The sequence below is a fragment of the Poecilia formosa genome, unplaced genomic scaffold, assembly GCF_000485575.1.
Source record: "Poecilia formosa unplaced genomic scaffold, Poecilia_formosa-5.1.2 Scaffold37, whole genome shotgun sequence".
NCBI classification, from domain to species: domain Eukaryota; kingdom Metazoa; phylum Chordata; class Actinopteri; order Cyprinodontiformes; family Poeciliidae; genus Poecilia; species Poecilia formosa.
Window position 1 is genome coordinate 1,621,840 of NW_006799976.1, and position 18,083 is coordinate 1,639,922.

The 18,083-nt window shown below is 40.3% G+C and overlaps 1 protein-coding gene across 3 annotated transcripts; it reads right to left on the minus strand.

Moving 5' to 3' along the window:
- Window positions 1–220: 220 nt before the first annotated feature.
- On the minus strand, window positions 221–16,077 carry rabggta (Rab geranylgeranyltransferase subunit alpha). Of its 3 annotated transcripts, none has more exons than XR_476092.2 (17): window positions 15,616–15,896; window positions 14,317–14,427; window positions 12,976–13,100; window positions 12,675–12,862; window positions 11,556–11,819; window positions 11,391–11,474; window positions 9,199–9,281; window positions 7,395–7,490; window positions 4,453–4,558; window positions 4,301–4,352; window positions 4,127–4,215; window positions 2,754–2,842; window positions 2,542–2,658; window positions 2,331–2,444; window positions 2,067–2,154; window positions 1,031–1,229; window positions 221–897 (listed from the first exon to the last, which is right to left on the minus strand). XR_476092.2 is itself a non-coding variant. In XM_007550646.2 (17 exons), exons 2-17 carry the CDS (start codon window positions 15,616–15,618, stop codon window positions 1,081–1,083), a joined length of 1,758 nt encoding a protein of 585 aa, XP_007550708.1. In that variant the 5' UTR covers window positions 15,619–15,654; window positions 15,985–16,077; the 3' UTR covers window positions 221–1,080. The 3 variants fall into 3 exon arrangements, 2 of the variants coding, with proteins under 2 accessions (XP_007550708.1, XP_007550706.1); XM_007550646.2 differs by adding an exon at window positions 15,985–16,077 and having other exon boundaries at window positions 221–1,229; window positions 15,616–15,654; XM_007550644.2 differs by having other exon boundaries at window positions 221–1,229.
- Between the last annotated feature and the right edge of the window lie 2,006 nt (window positions 16,078–18,083).

An 18,083-nucleotide genomic window follows, 5' to 3' on the forward strand; every position in this document is an offset into this window, starting at 1 on the left:
CCTCTAATGTCTTCAGTTGCACACCTATTTGTCTTGGCCTATCATGCAAAATCCCAGCAAAACACAATAACATTTTTTATTTTTTAGTGAGAAATAATATAAAAAACGGTCAAGAAGTGTAAATATTTCCCAAAAACATTCTGTTTCTTAGAAATATTGTTAATCTTTGGGCCAGAAAAAAGAGAAAGAAATAATTCAAATATAGAAAGGACACAAAGGCTTGCTGGAAGGCAGTGACACAATGTGTGCTGTTTTTATTGAATCTACTGTGCAACAGTATATTGTCATTTAATGTCTTTAGATAACCTTTTTAAAAATAATGATTACTACAAGATGCTGCAGTCGACCTGTTTGAGCACAAAGCTCAGGGAAGCAATAAACCAGCATTGCTGCACGCCACAGGTGTCAAACTCCAGTACAGGAGGGCCGCTGTCCTGCAACTTTTAGATGTGCCTCTGCTGCACCACACCTGAATAGAATAATCAGGTCATTATTAGGTCATTGGAGAACTGATCTACACAAGAAGGAAGTAATTAAGCCATTTCATTCCAGTGTTTTGTACCTGTGGCACATCTAAAAACTGTAGGACAGCGGCCCTGGAGGACTGGAGTTTGACACCCCTGCTGCACGCCAATCCATAGCCACTTTACACCTTATTTTTTCTTCCGTGTTTCTGCATGCATTAGGGGGAGCGGACATCCATCCACACAAGCACACAAACAGAGAAATGCGACGTGTTTTATCGTGCATTCACCCCTCCTCGCACACATACACACACACAAACATTTTAAACATTTAAATGTAGACTTTGTGTTCAAGTGGTGGACAGGTGTGTGATGTACGCTCTGAACCATCAGGCTGCCAGAGCTTCAGGGTTGGCTGTGACTGGCAGTCCGCCTACAAACAAGAGGCACGACACACTTCAAAATAAAATAATCAGAGACGGGAGAGAAGGACAGAGAGAGAGAGAGAGAAAGAGAGAGAGAGAAAGAGAGAGAGAGAGAGAGACAAGATGCAGGTTGCCTGCTACCAAAACATAGCTGAAGATGGACAGACGAGTGAACGACGGGACGCCGGCGATCAGAGCAGGAGGTCCGCGACGGAGGGCAGCAGCTCGGCCAACTCCGACTCCACGTTGGCCGTCTGAGTGACGGGGTTGCCGCGGAGATCGAGGCGCCTCAGCTTGGGGCAGGAGGCCAGAGGCTGAAGGTCTGCCAGCGTGGAGATCTCTGTGAGTTTTGGGTTAATGAAAAATGGGAAAAAAAAAAAAAAAAAAACACCTCACAGAAAAAAAATAAAAGAAAAAGCAGAAGGGAGCCCCGTTCGCCCTGCGGTGTTGAGTAATGTTGAGTGAGAAGAGATGTGACAACACTGGTGTAAAAGCAAGATCTGCATGTCAAATGCAACACCGTGGTGTTGGATAAACTTTTCCCCTCCAAAGCTGAGCTGTCACTGCAAGGAATAATAATAATAATAATAATAATAATAATAATAAATTAAAAGAAAACAGCCTGGGTGTCATGACCTGCAAACCTCATTAATTCCTCTCTTGTGTGTAAAAGGAAGCGAAGCACGGAGAGAGGATGGGCCTTGTGGCAGTAATGTGTCGCTAAGTGTCTCTTCTCTTCCTAATGTCAAGCAGTCTGCCCCCTTTTCACCACATCTCACACACACACACACACACACACACACCGCGCAGGATTTAATTACTCGAAGTTTCACGTGAGATAAATTATGCATGCGTCGGGCTGAACAGAATAATCACAAGAGCGATTTTTTTTTTTTTTTTGGCAAACACTGTCAGCACCAGCCGCTGCGAGAAGAACTCCTCCTTCTGCGTCACCCTGCATCAGCAGCTCGCGCTCTCTTGACCACATTTTTTTTATTTTTTTTTCTTTGTAGCACTGAGGCCACTCAGAGCTGATTCTTGAGTTGCCACAACCGCTCGGATGGGAGGAAGACGAACAAATCTGATCCCCGCGGCTCGGCTGCAGACAAAGATTGGCGGCCGGATCGCGTCTCCGGCGGGCGCGGCGCCGAATATTAATCCGCAGGCTTAAGGATACTGTTGTTCTTCAAGGAGACCTCCTCCAGTTTGGGAAGGTGATAAACTCCCTCCAGGTTCTCTATAGAGTTGTTATCAGCCTCCACAACCTGCGAGTTGAGACCAAGAGGTTTGATTGCAGTAAACAGGCGATATGCGTCCCCACCACCCCCTCCCTCGCCCGCTCCAGTCTGCTAGGAGCGAGTCAGGGAAAAAAAAAACAAAAACAAAAAACAGTGACACTGCAGGAGGAGGCAATTAAGAGTGGAATTGGTGGCGTTCTCACCTCCAAGCACTGCAACATCGCAAACTGAGGAGGCAGCCGCCGCAGCTGATTGGACGACAGATTGATGTGAGTCACTAATAACAGCTGGTCCAGGTGGCATAATGTGGTCAGGTTCTGGAAGACACACAAATTGCTTTTCAGCATCTCTTTTTGGCAGAAAGTGTTTGTTTTTGTTTTTTCTGATGTTGCTCATCAGGAATTCAGGACGGACCCTGTCAGAGATACTGAAGACTCGCACTTCGGCGTACTCCATTTTCAGGATGGTGTTTTCAATCATGAACTTGCTGCACAGGTCGCTGTAATATGCAGAGCGCATGGAGTCCACTTCCTGGAGGAGAGACGGGGAGCGTGCTCAGTCAGTCATCTGAGCAAATACACTTAGTGAACGTACGGCGTGTGTGTGTGTGTGTGTGTGGTACTCACTTTGAGTGTCTGGAAGTGAGCGAGGGTCTCCTTCTCATACCCAAGAGGGTCTAGTGCCCTCATCAGGAGGATAATGGTCAGCAAGCACCCTTCAGAGGCAGGAAGGTTAGTTAGCTGGTTACTATGAGGGTCGCTAAGCGAGCAGCAGAAAACTTTAACAGCTCAGTCAGAGTTTATTACTGGGAGGAATGCTGCAGTCTCTAAGTGATGCACTTGAAATGTTCTTTTTTTATTTTCAGGGTACACAAGTTTGAAATGAAATACGCACCTACTTAAAAATATACACACTGGCTCAAATACTGCCTCTAAAATGTAGATGAATCTCCTTTAGCATGTTGAAGAGACGACAAACAATTTGTTGATTTGAACTGGTTGGCTTTCTGTGGGGATAAACTGATATGAAAATTTGAGCCTACATTGAAGTACAATGTTAATAAAGAAGTTATAAGCAATACTGTATATATATATATTTCACTACTTTTTGTACCTTTTGACACCTTGAAGAAAAGCATAACCGCTAACAGCAGAGTTAGCATTTATGCTAACACAGCTGCTTCTCTGCTTTAGTTGAGCTTCCTACTATCCTGCGCTGTTCCACTATCACTAGTTACGTTTCCAATGACCGTGTAAATTGTGCAATTTGACATTTCAAAAATAAATTTGCTTCATGGAAACATGCAAATTTTGAAAACAGCTATTTTTTTTTTTTGATAAATCGTTCTGGCACAATGATGAGGCGGTCGAAATTGTTTTTTTTGTTGTTGTTTTTCCTTTTCTTTTTTTGTTTTTTGTTTTTTTATATAAAACTGCAAAGGAGAAACTCTTCGCATCATCATCGCATCACACGAGTCACATGATCAACAAGCGGACGTTGCCACTGCCGTAAACCACAACGAAGAAGACGACAGGAAGTAGTTGGAGAATCATGGCGGCATGTTTTTAAATGACTTTTCATGTGAACACAATTATTCACGTGTGATTTTAACGCCGTTTAATGGGAAAACATTTGAAGTTAAACACAAATAAGTAGCTAAATTTCTAGCTGAAAATGCTAAGACATTGATTATGACTACATCATTTTTATTTACCTGTAACTTCCTAATTACAGACAACAATAACTGTAATAGGACAAAGTACAGGCGCGTGTAGACATTTGAGCTTCAAAACCTGTGTGGATTTGAGAAAATACGCATCAAATTTAAAATCATGCAGCTAATTCTAAGTTTTTAAAATTAACTTAAAGTTGCACGTTACATCACAGCTAAACCCAGGGAGAAAAAAACTTTTTAAACACATCACCAAAAGCCCAAAATAAACTTGATTTTCAAGTTGGAACCGGCTCTCTGTGGTATAAATTTGCCGTCTCCACCTACATTTATTCAGAGGCTCCAGTTCTTGTAGCTGGTTGACGGACTGCAGCTCCGACTGCAACACCGAGGTCTTCTCCACAGAGAGTTCACTCCTACAGAGCAAGACACCGCCATCTGTTCTTTCATCTTGCAAAAACGCGCCTGAATCTTACTGCTGCAAATATGCAAAAGCCGTACCTGAACAGTTCCAGGTCTGTAGCCGTGTCCCGACACCAGCTCTCGCTCCGGCCTTTGGAGGTTAAAAAATAAACAAAGTTCACGGTGAAACGATGGTAAATGTACATAAACATACGATTTGGAAAAAGTCCAGAGTGTGGGATATGCGTCACCTGTGTAGAGGGCGCAGTCCCGGTGGGTGTGTTTTTCAGTCCAGTGCACAGTGAGGTTGTGTTCGTTGGCGATGTCGCTTATCGTTCCTGGAGGAAGGTCGCAGATCTGAGCAGGCGCTAAGGTCACGTATGGTCAAAGCATGAATTATTCAATTCACAAAGGGAACAAAAAAAAGAAAAAAGAAAAGAAAAAACTGTATTTGATTTGGATGAAAATGTGTCATTTCTGAGCTGTCTAGAAACAGAATGTGAGAGAGCAGAATGTGAGAGAGCATAATCAACTTATGGCGCGTTTCCAGAGGTGAAAAGCAGGAGCAGGGCCCAGAGCCAAAAATATGTAAGAAAAAAAAATGCAACTGGTGGTACTCTTGATTTGCTAAAAGCCTCAAAGTAATCCATTTGTTGTTGCAGTAGTATGATGTTTGTGATGACTGGAAAACCATGGGGGAAATAATTGGATTTTGAGCATTAAAAACACTAAACAACCCAATAAAGAAGGCTGGTTCTGTTCTGGGGGTGACTGGATCCTCTGGAGATGATGCTGCAAAGAGGGATTTTACAAAAATAAATAATAATAAATCAAGAAAACTATGGACAAACTGTTCATGAGACTGGAGCTGGAATTACAATATATTTGCTTTTTTGTTTTATGTTTAAAAAAAAAGGAGTTTTTGCATTAGGATGATGGGATTTTTTGGCTGAATCGAAACTGTGATGTTTTGCAAAACTGCCATGGAAGCGCTTTTTTTGTATGTGATCAATGACCGGAAGTTACTACTGGTACTGGCGAAAAAGATGAAGACGACGACAGGAAGTGGTAGGAGGATGATGACGCTGCACGTGACTGCGCCACCAAACTTCTTCACGGGTGATTTTAACTGCATTTTCTTATTTAATGGAAACACCTCAATTCCAAATTGTGTTTTTTCGACGAATATCGGCAAAGTTTTATGTATATTTGTAATGGAAACACAGTCAGAGGCTTCTTCCAACTCACTGTAACACACACTGCTACAGGAGATCCGTCCTGCATCCTCCACCAGCCTCTACAGAAACTCTTGAAGAACCTTGAATTAATATGAGCTACATTTAAAATTCCCTTTGGGAACAATAACACATTTCTGAATTTAATTGAATTCTAAGAAGCCATTGTTTTACCCGAGTCCCTCATGCAACATTTACTGGCGCCCCGCTGTCAACACCTCATTTAACCACGTTTTGCTAGTGGAACAATGCTTAGTTTTCCGCAACATTTCACATTGTTTGGGTCATGGAGGGAGAAAAGGCTCTGCTTTCTTCAGCTCATCCCACCATCTTTCTATAGGAGTTAGGAGCTTCTACATTTCTGTGATAATTTGGATCAATAACCTGCTGCTTTTTCAGTTTTCTGGTGAATCCTACCGTTAGTTATTTTGTTTATTTTAAGGATCCTGTCGGTTCAGGTCGTTCGTGAGGCCAGGAACTCCAACATGGTCATTGGAAAACAAAAAGGCCCACAGCATCACAGATCCTTTCACGTATTCCTCTTCAGTCTTCTGAACCCGTAGCGTGTTGCTGCAGTAGAAGCTCCATCTTTGTTCTTTTATGAGCAAAACACACAAAGTCCAGTTGTGAAAATCAGAGGAGCTGGACAGAAATGTCCTTTATTGATGTTGTTTTTTTTTGTTGCACCACCCCTAAACAATCGTGGCGTCTTAAAGGTTGTCATGGAGACGTGGCAACCCCGCCAAGATATCGCTCTTTGCTGCTGGTCTCCAACAGCGAGCTTTAGCGATTTTATTGTAATTTTTTATGACCTCCTTCACCGCTCTCCTCTCTGCATGTGGCGGCGAGATAAATCTGAGTCTTTACCCAGACTTTTGGAAGAAGAAAACGGAGTTACAGCAATATTTACACCCCAATAAAACAAAAAGTTAAGATTACAAATTAGGAGTTCCTGAAAACATTTAAAAGAAAAAAAATGCCTTAGTTACACATTTACTTTAAAACTTTATTCCCGTTTTGTCCCCCCCGCAACTATTCAAAATTTAAGGTTTGGATTTTTCTGCTTTTTGTCCCCTCCCCCAGTGTGAAAAAGCAACAAAATATGAATTTGTTGAAAATGTTATTTTGGATGTTTTCCCCCCTCATCGGTGTCGATGAACTGCACGGCTCAGGGGGATTCTTTTGAGTCTTTTTCGGTTATTTTTACACACAAATAATGCTCTGATTACCATATTCAATAAAACATTAAATCCAATTTGAGCATTAGTATTCATTCTCATGCAGCTCCTTAAGGTGCTTCTAAAACCCCCTTGTACCGAGTTCGGTTTCGGGACTTGCAATCTGCTGAAGCGGATGGAGACGGAGCGCTGCGATGCAACAGAAGTAATCCCTGCAATGAATGAGTGGAAATGGGAGAGCCTTACAGTCTTATTGTAGTCTGAGGAAAAATGTAAAAAAAAAAAAAAAAAATCATTATTGAGAGAATTGAAAAAGGGATCCGGAGAGGATGGGCTGCATATTTAACCTCAGAGCCAGCACAATTTCCCATGAATAAATCGAGACAAAAATAAAATAATAAAAAAATCGTCCAGTGAGGTTTTTCTCAGCCCATTTTTTAAGATTTAAAAGTCTCATTTTGGCGGCAGGGTGCAGGTCGGCCAAACAGCGAAAGGAATTGGGTTTTTTTTTTTAAAACTTCCTGATTTAAATAAATCACCATAAGACAATTTTCTGCTTTGTTCAAATAAAAAATTGTAAAAGGATAAAACAAGCAGTGAGTCTTTGTAGTGTAGAGTTAAGACAGCCAACAAATGTTAGACATTTCCCTTCTTCTGCACAGACGTGCAGCATCTGAATATTGTGCCAGAGAAGAAGAGGAATGTGAAAAGTGTTTTTTGTTGTTTTTTTTTTACGTTCTAGCAGCGTCTAAAGTGAAGTGTTTGTAAGTTAAAGGATACCCAGACTGGACTGTGTTTGAAGTGTGGGTGGACGCTCCGCCACTCCACTCTCTGAGGCTGACCGTCGAGGACCAGCAGCAGGCTGCCCGACTGCGCCTGCATGGTGAGGAGAAGGCCAATAAACCCTGGGTGCAAAATGAAGGCGTAGCACACAAACAGCTGAAACCTGAAGCTCATATTCACCAGATTAAAAAAAAGAAAGAAAAATAATCCTCACTGTCTGAAGCTAAATCAAACCAACCGTTTCTTCTTCTACGTCAGCTAGAATTACACAATCGTTTCATTCTTGTTTCAGAAGTTTACACACAGAATGTTTACCGTTTCTTTAAACAATGAGAAAAGCCTGGATGATGACTATGATGATGATGATGACAGGTTATCGGTCACCTTTAAGTTAACTTTAACATGTCTGTGCGGGTGTGTGTTCACACCCACACCTGGAACACGCCGCTTTATTGTTTGACACGACGGGAAGGTCAAAAGAAATCAGCCAATCAGGAAGGGAGATACGGAGAGAGACAGAAGTCCGGCTGATCCTCGGGAATGATTTACCGGAGCTCGAAGATGCCGCGTTCGTCTGTTCAAACAATTATATGCGAGTGCGGACATGATGCAGATGTCCCACCATCAAACCGCTCAGGAAGGAAACGGGTTCTGTGTCCCAGAGATGAACGTGTTTGGGTCCAAAATGTGTAAATCAAACCCAGAATTAAAAGCCAGAAACTTTGGTAAAATGGTAAGGCAGTGTGAAACATTTCCTGTACAGACATGGACTAAAAAGCAACTCGGCAAGGAAGAAGCCTTTACTTCAAAAGAAACATAAAAAAGCCAGATGCAAAGATCTTCGTTTTTGTAGACGAGTCGTGTGGCCTGATGAAAACAAAGTGGAACCGTTTCTCCATAACGATCATCGTGACGTTTGGAGAGAAAACGGGGAGGCTTGTAAGCCTGGAAATGGCATCCCAACTGCCACACATGGTGGTGGCAGCATCATGCTGTGGGGCCGTTTTGCTGCAGGAGAAACTGGCGCACTTTATAATCTAGAAGGCATCATGAGGACAGAACATATCGGAATTAATGAAGCAACATCTAAAGAAATGAGCCAGGAAGTAAAAGCTCGAGTCTTTTAAATGAATAATAACCATAAGAATGCAGCCAAAGTCATTATAAAGAGGACGAAGAACAACACAAAGTGTGGTCATCAAAAAGCTCTCCTGTGAGCAAAGCGAGCTACGAACTTGACTCCGTTCTACCGGTTCTATCAGGAGGAACGGGTCAGAAGTCCAACAAACTATTGTTAGAAACTTGAAGGACAAAACCCAACAGGTTTGACCCAGTTCAAAGGCAACACCGACCAAACACTGAGGAAATGGGTTTAGATTTCTGATTCTGAAGACATTAATAAATAAATCTCTGGCATAATTGAAGTAATTTCTCCTTATTGAGGCATTTAGCAACCAGACATCATTTTGGTCACCTAAAAACAAGAGACATTTGGTCTGATTTCCCTTCGGACTGTACTTATTCTTTATCAGACAGACTCCTAAAACGTAGCCGCCTCTCATCAAATCTCACAGCAGGCTCTCAAAAACCTCAAGACAGCCGTTTCCAAACAAACATGAAGTATTTTTTAACGAAGACAAATCATCCCCAGATTCTGGGGAAAAAAATAAATAAATAAATAAAAATATAAATCTTTGAACTAAGGATTGTGACGAAAAAGCAAGACTTGTTTGAGAACAGAGACACGCAGCACAAGTGCAGTAAACGACAAAAACACAGAAACAGTGAAGGAGAAACTGACATTGACAGGCCTGGAGAAGGCGACGGCGACTCTCTCCTGCTCCCGACTGACGTACGCACAGCTTATCATCTCCTCACGCTCCGCTGGGAGGAAGACAAAAGAAATGATAATAAATAAACACAGGAGTCAAACTCATAAAACGGCAACGAGCATTGCTTGCGTGCACAGACAAACCGGAATGTACACAGGCATGCAAGATGGAGTCAAAAGTCCATCCACTCCTGATCAAAATCTAAAGATCACAACAATTCCAAGTATTCCTAAATCAGGACGCCATGTTAAAGGGGCAGTATTATGTGTTGTTCCATTTTGTAGCACAATCAAGTAACTGTTACCTTCAGTTGTTATAAAAATGCTCTGTATGTCAAATATGACTTAAAAGAAATTTAACTTTGAAACTGGGCTCCTGTCTCTTTAAGAAACTCCTGCTCTGTCTGAAACTCCGCCTGCAGGAAGTCATCATAACATCGCTCCTATATTAACCCTTTAACCTTTTTACTGGTGTTGCACTGAGAAGTAGCTCGTTATGAGCTCAGCATATGTGCAATTCTGGCAGATGTTTGCTAATTGATGCTGGCTAGTCTGAAGGAGTGGAGAGGGGGAGTTGCAGAGGAGCGCTGCTCTGTGAGGCTGAAGCCCAGAGGCTTGGAAACTGCATCCGAAGGCGGAGCTAGGTCCACCCAGCCGTTGTGCACAGCTGAACGGTTGCCACGGGAGACTAAAGGCTTTATTGAACACGCATGAAAGAATCAAAGCAACACTCCAGGTGTGTGTTTGATGAGGGATTAACATTATAACATTATGCAAATCTCAAAAAAGTTGATTTTACATAAAATTACCCCTTTAAGTTGAGCTCCAAAATACAAAACAAAGAAACAAAGGCAAGAGAACCATGCAGAGAGGGCAAGTTAATGAAAACTGCATTGAAACTCAAATAAGCCGTTAATTAGTTGGTAAAAAGATAAAACTCATCAGCCAACAAAAAATTTAAATCAACAAATGACTGGGAAAAAAATTAGTCTGCTTTTTAGTGTAAACCTTACTTATTAAACATTTTCAGTGGGATTCCCTTGCAAAGTTCAAAAGGAGTTGTGGAAGGAGACGCAGCCTTTGGAGGAATTTTCATTTATTATCATTATTTATTTATTTATTTATTTCCATTTCAAAATTCTACCTGCAACCTGGTTATGATCCCCCGTCACAAAACATGAAGATTCGTCATGTCTTAAAATTCTCATCAGGACTGAATTCTACCCTGGGCCAAACGAGACAAAGAGCAGTTTCAAAAGCTGAACGGTTAAATATTTAACCGTTTTTCAGCCTTTGATCATTTTAAAAGGTAAAAATAAAACAAGAAGAACAAGACTGGTTAAAAATCAGTAGCACAAAAAAAAAAAACATGTTTTAGAGACACTTCACATCTTTTACATCTTGTTTCGGTGGGCTTGTGTAGTCAAGCTCTTTGCAACCGTTTTCTAGGAAGTTTATCGATTTTTAGGTCAAGGAAACAAAAAACTGTCCTCTACATACTTATGTGTGCTTACATTTTTATATATATGTGCAACGGGAAATTTCCTTGAACCTGTCAACACCCATGTTGCTAAATGTACGTTTGCTGGTTTTGACCTGACGGTCTTTCAGCATAATTCATATTTGATTCTAATCAGGCCTGGTTAATGAAAAATCTGATTCATCAGTTCATTTAGTGGTTATGGTTGATTTGCATAGATTTTTGTTTCCTTCAGATGATTCCTCGTTTGTAAACTGATATTTGTATTTACTCAGCTGTGTTTGATGATCTGAAACATCTAAACGTGAGAACACAGAAGAAAACTGTAAGAAGAAAACAGCTTTCAAAGGACTTAATGCACAAATAAAACTATTTTACTGTTATTGATTAAACTATTTTTTTAACCATGCATCGTTTTCTTTTCACTTTATAACTATGCTCTAAATTTCTCTTGGTTTAGGGCGTAAAATCCTGATAAAATACACTGGAATGTGAATTTTGTACATGCAGAAAATACAGAAAGAATCTTTTTTTTTTATTATTGTGTAAAGAAAGTTTCTAAACTTAAAAGAAAAGTTTCTTATTTGTTACATAGTTAAATCTTTGCCTCATCAGCAGCAGTAATAGTGAGGAAATCCAACACCTTTACTTTTCAACCCCATTTAAAGGTGCAGACTCATACCTCTGCCCAGCAGCCAGCGGTAATAGAACCAGGCACTCTGGTCGTTTGGGTCGGTGAAGAAAGCGTTCTGAACCAGCTCATACTCTGAAACGCAAAGAGCAGCTTAAATCAGGACGAGACTGCCCCCTGTCTGCTGCCGCGCTGCATCGCCGGCTGCGGTCTCACCTTTGAGCAGCTGCTCTTCACACACTCGGTGGAAGTGGGTCTGAGGGGAGGGCGGCGAACAGGAGTGAGGCGGGTCACCGTCGCAGCGCGAGGGCGGCGGCTCGGGGGAGCCCGGGTGGAGCAGTGGCAGCAGGGTGCTGCGGTAGTGCCAGCTGGAGTAGTTGGAGAAGTTGGAGCCGATGAGGCGGTCAGTGAACTCCAGCTCCTGCTTCACCGGCACGCTGGACATTTTCACCACCATCCGGCGGTAATCCCAGCAGTGGACTGGGAGGGATGCGAGAAAATGAAGTCAGGGAAACAGGAACGGTGCAGCGCCGGTGTAACTTAGACATGAGCTACGTTTAGGCCTGCAACTAGTGATTATTTTAGTTATCGATTAATCTATCTGACGATTAATCCGATAAAAAGATCAGCACATTGTGCAGATTTTTCACTGAAGATGTTTTTTTATGCGGTATTTGAAATACACACAAAGATGCAAACAAATAACTCAATTTATTTTTACAGTAAGAAAATAAACATTTTATTGCCTAAAGTGCAACAACACAGCTTTCCTTTGATCATTTACAAAAAAAGGGTGCATCTGCAGCCACACAGACACTTCTAACATCAGCATGTGAAAAGCTGAGGCCTTTCTGCTTGACTTAGAGCTGTGTAGAGATGATCTGGTGATTATTTATGGATTGCCAGATCAATAAGCTCATATTAAAAGGTGTTTAATAGGAGAAAATAATGTTTGTTTGTTTTTTTACTTGAATGTAAAATATATATATTTTTTGGCTTAATTGCTGCTATGAGGGTGTGGTTCTTTCAGAAAATGTCTCTTTTTTTCGTTTGTGTAGTCCAGTTAACAATTAGTCAATTACTAAATTAGTTGACAATTATTTCAATAATTAATTTATAATGATTAATCAGAGTTTTAACCATTTTAATATGATTAATCATTTTAATCCAATTAATCATTTAAAACTGATTAATCATCTTTATCCGATTAATCGCTTTAATCCGATTAATCGTTTCAGCCCTAATTACTGCCCTAATTTTACAATTTTCCATTTGAAAAGGAAAAAATATTTATGTGAAAACCAGAAAAACATTCAACTTCCACTCGTGACTCACAGTTGCGGTCGTCGAGGCTTAAGCAGCGATCACACAGCCTCAGCTCTCTGGCCCAGTCGGGTCGAGGCAGACGGGCTGAGACCCACCCTCTGTGGTGCCAGCTGCCGTAGGACTTTGGATTCACTTTCAGGCAAGACTCCAGAAACGACAACTCAGCCTCGTAAATCTTCTGCGCTTCATCCTCGTCTCTGAGGTGGACATGGAGAAACAGAGTCATCATTCTAGCTCCAGCGTCTCTCCTGCTGGCTTCAGACACAACAACAGGAAGAGAAAAAAAAACAAAACAAACAAAATTGCTAACTTGACAGTTTCCAGGTGCGTCAGGATCTCTCGTCGGTAGTTCCAGAGGGTTGCAAAGTCAGGGTTTGCAGAGAGGAGCTGCTGAGTCAGCTGCAGGGCTTCGTCATCAAAAACACCATCCTTCCTCTGACACAGCGGAGACAGGGAAGGAGGAGAAACAAGAATACAAACATGGATTACACTGCAAATAAATGGAAAACATCTGGATACATCAATCTTCAAACCATCCCTTGTAGCTGTGACTGGATGTTCAGGGTTGTTGTCCTGCTGGAAGGAGAACCGCCCTGCAGCGCCGTCTAACACGTTTCTACTCAAACATCTCCCTACATTGAGCTGAAAACATCGTCTGAAGAAACGGGACCTGTTGTCCCACATCATGCTGCTGCCATCACCATGTTTCTTTATGATGATGGTGAGTTCAGGCTAAAGTGCAGTGTTAGTTTACAGTCACAGGAAAAGTTTTGAAAACAGACCAAAAAGCTTAACCTTCCAGCTGTGTTCCTCGAATTGGCATTTATCATATCGTTTATCATCATGATAAGACTTTTGATTTATTGTTGCCATGATAAATTGCAGTTACCGATAAATAACCAGCAGTTTGATCAAAAATGTTGTTTTTGCTATTTTCTCTGCCGTTTTCACAAGACCATCAATAAATATCAGTACATTTGAAAAATTTACAGTGTAATGAAATGATTCACACTTCTTTAAATATGTGGCGTCCTGAAGAAGTTTATTTTAGGTTGGAACGTTTTTCAAGAAGGATATTTGTGTTTTGTGGTTCTAGATCCCATCCATTACCTAAAAGAGAAGCAATATTGGAATATTGCGATAAAAGTCCACATTGCTCACCGCTAGTGCGGTTTGTTCACTAATGTTCTCTGACAAACATTTGTGGCCTTCACTTAAAAGCTTTACCTGCACAGAAATTAATAAAACCACTGATTGATTAAAAACTAGAAGACTTCAGAGAGCAACTGGTTGCTCTCACTTTTATTCTACCAGATTAATACAAACACAGGCCACACTTTTCAGATTTTTGTTGATGGAAAAGAAACAAAAATCTGACTATGCATCCCCTTTTCACCTAAAAATAGTGCACCGTAGGACAATTTTAAGAAGCTTAAATACGTTTACAAACCATTATAATATCCCACATTCAATAAGTTTTGATTTAGCCAAACGTTGCCTCAACGGAGATGGTTAAAGTTAAAAAAAAAAAAAAACAAAACTCATATTTTTCCAGTTAGTACATCACCAATTTTTCAAATTATTACGGAGTGATGAAGCTGCAAAAACGCATGATTTTACAAAAGTTTTAAAACGGTGTTGCTGAAATCACCTTGGAAAAGCAGGCGTCGCGAGCAGCCACGTAGACCTTCAGCTTCTTCTCCCGCTCCTTCCTTTTCTCCTCCTCCTGCTGGGCTGTGGTTTTAACCTTCACACGGCCGTGCTAAAGCAGGACAATGAAATTTACCTTATGAGGCCAGGCTGCTTTAGTAGCTAAAACATGTTCAGAAGCGCCTCAAAGTACATCTCTGCTCAGCTCATTCAATGCTTTTATTCCTGCAATAACAAAAAATAAACTACCAAAGTGGTTTATTAATCTCTGAACTCTTCACATACATTACATTAGTGATTTAAGCGTAAAAGCGACCCTGTTAATTTATAACATCCATATGGTTGAATATATATCTACATCTGGACGTGAGCAGGTCATCTAGAACAAGAACCGGCTCATAGCGTTGCTTAACTCCACCTATTCTGGTTCTCTGTAATCACATGTGATTTATCTGTTAAAGTGCTTTAGGATGGAATTTGTCGTAAATTCTGCTATATGAATAAATTTACCTGAATCTAAGAATATCCTCTTTTCTCAGGATGTTTAATTTTGAGGACCAACCATTCCACATTGTTGATGGTAAAATTGAATTGAGTAGCTGAATTTATTTCACTTTATTTGCAATAATTCAGACTGGGCCTGTCAAGATAACAAATTTTGCTGGACGATAAATTGTCCCAGAACTTATTGCTATAAACAATAATATTGTTGTTTTGAGACCATTTTCAAGTAATATAATAGTAATAAAGGCATAATAATGCAAGAACATATTCTCAAGGATCAATAACCTTTAAATTATAATAACATTTAAACACTTTAACTGGAAGACATTTGAAATATCCAAAATTATCTTAAAAAAAAGGAAAAGTGAAAACAAAAAAACAAAACGAACAACTTTAACAATCAAGTTTTGGGAAAAAAAAAGAAAAAAAAAGAAAAACGATAAACCAAGCAAATGAAAATTATTGAGTTTCTTTTAATTTATCATGTGATTAACTGATTAACTGTTTATTGTGACAAGCCTAATTCAGCCACTTGTTATTAATTTTCATAACATGACATTCATATCTGTTTCAATACAACTTGCACACAGGATCACAACACATTTACCAACTTATCAGTTACAGGACAGTAGAAATAGATGGATGGCATTTAGCCAAGCAGACAGTGATAACAGACTCAAAATATCTAGTCAAATCCTCTGATACAATAAAACCTAAAGATCTCAAATGAGTTTATGCACTCAAATGTGTGCATTTATAGAGTTTGAAATAAGCAAAGAGCGAAAATGTATCCTACCATTGCTGCTGATGTGTAGGGAGAAGCTCCTTCAGAAATCTGTTTACATGTGAAGAGAAAAACAGGATAAGGCCTGAGCAATGACCAAAAGAAGAAGAACAACAGAGAGTATAACGAGCTAACACGGAAGTAACGAACAAGCATACTATAAAGTTTCAGTATGATTGATTAGATCTGTAAACATCCTGTCTATGAGCAGAGCAGCCTGAAGCTGTGTTGTAAATGAGCCCAGATGTCAGTGAACGCCACGGGGCAGGGCTCCTTCACTGTTCAATGAAAACGGCATGTTTTAGCAGAAAGAAACGGAGGAGAATATAGTTCCGACACCGCACCACGAACAGCGCGGTATTAATCCGACAAAACACTCACCTGCTTGCTTTGTAAGCGAATGAGATGTTGAATCACCGTGCGATTTGATTTGTCATGTCAGGGTTTCTGAACAACTACAATTTCCTCTCTTCCGGCTCATGAAAATTACGTCACGCGAGAAGGGGGCGGGGCGAAAGGTTCTTTCTGGAATGTTAGCAGCGACGCTTTGTTGCCCTCTGGTGGAGAAAACTATAAACAGCAAATAGCAGGAGTTTGATATTTGGTTTTGTGTAAAAGTATTAAGATTAAATTAAGGCTAGCCACAATTTCACAGTTCACAATTTTGATCCGGCGTGGAGAGTTTTGGCCTTAATTCGACGCCATAACAAGGTAGCAAAAGAGCTTATCATTTATATTAGCAACCACTGCATTGTTTCTGCACGTAGCAATATGGATACTGAAGTCGAGGTTGGTCGACGAGTTCCAACTTTCCCACTAAAATTTTCTAATTAAGGGTGTGTTCTGTCAAGGATATAGGCTATGTTAACTTGAAGATGGGATTTGTGCGTCTTTACAACGCAATTTCAGAAGTTCCGCAACAAGAAATCTGAACTTGTACAGCTAACTACTTGAATGAAAAACTCACTAGCATGTAAAATCAAATTAAGTGAAATTGCAAAAATAGTTTTAAACAATTTCTGAATTTAAATTTGACAGATTTACGCAATAAATTGATTATTTATTTGCATTCTTGTTTAACTTATGAATGTTCAAAGTAAAACTCCCAACTACTATCATATTATGCTTTTTTTGCTGGAATTGTTTTACTACTGCAGATGTTCTAATTAACAAAATAATAAGATCTCTGGCAGCTCTTCTTTCTGCAGGGAACAACATGATACAATTCAGAATATTGAAAAAAAAGAAAGAATGAATCATTGTATGAATCACGGAGAGGAACACATGGCTCCTCACTGTGTGCTCATTAGCAATCATGTGACCTGTGTAGTGAATCATGTGTGTTTAATTCATTAGCTAACATTCAGAAATAACATATGTTCTGCAGCAGCAACTCTGTGTTGTCTACATATACTGTTACATCTGAAACCTCTGCCAAATGAGTAGAAGTGTGTGTAAACAAAGATTTCAATAGTTGGAGGGGAAAAAAATACATCAACAGCTTTTGTGAAGTGTATTATATAGAGTAAGAAGTTAGAGAACCAGGGTTTAAAAGCCTTGAAGTCACAGATTTTAAAAACATTAGGTAAGCTGAGCAAGCTATGTTTTATTTGCTCAGTATAATACGTGAATTAAGTGCAAGTAATTGTTAGCTTGTTAGGTTTAATGATTTTTTGGTAATTTCTGTAGATTCAATCAGGATGGTCTTCAACTCAGTTTTGCAGAAATACTAAAACAAAAACTGGGTTTCTTGTCTGCATGATGTTAGAGGCATGATGCTGTTGTATAATCTTTTTGTCCTTTATGTATGAGGACCGTATTACATTGGAGAAGAAATTGGATCTTGCATTTGTTCTTGAAATACACGTTTGAAGACAGTGAGATATTCTGTTATCACATTGCAGTGTTTTCCTGTTAGTTCTCATTCCAAAACACAGTTCCACTAAGTATTCACATTTGTCCCAGACCCTTTAACATAGTTGCTAATATTAGCCAAACTCCTCTGTCCCTCAGCTCCTTCACAAACCCTCATTCTCATATGCAACAGCAGCACCACCTAGTGGTCAGTGGCACAACCGTTTTTGACTCACCAGAGAAATGTGAAAATACTCAAAATTCACACAAGAGGAGATAGTAAGATGGATTGGAAAGTGAAATGCTCTCTCCGGAACGTTGTCCTACTTCTGGGAGCCAGCAGGGTCATGATAGAGGAAAGTCACAGAGGGGAGGCTAGTACTATGCAGTTTTTCTGTGTCGTGATAGTAGGAGATACCCGATGCCACACTGCAGGTATGATATCTGCTGCTACTCAGCTTACACATTCAGTGTGACCTGAAGCACCTCTGCTCTGCTTTGCTCTGGTAGCCGCATGTATCCTCTGTTGCTACTGCCATGACAGTGGCTGTCACCAAAGACCAGGTGTCCGGGGTCAGAGATTGGAGCAGTGTGAGTGTGTGTGTGTGTTTTTTTTTTTCACACCC

Bases quoted from the DNA above. Each gene is read 5' to 3' on its own strand.
- rabggta (XM_007550644.2), bottom strand. From the start codon at position 15,759: ATGCTTGTTCGTTACTTCCGTGTTAGCTCGTTATACTCTCTGTTGTTC. The intron at 4,559-7,394 runs GTATCCTTTAAC...GCGCCTGCTCAG, and splicing joins TCAAACACAGTCCAGTCTGG to ATCTGCGACCTTCCTCCAGG. The intron at 2,659-2,753 runs GTGAGTACCACA...TCTCTCCTCCAG, and splicing joins CTCACTTCCAGACACTCAAA to GAAGTGGACTCCATGCGCTC.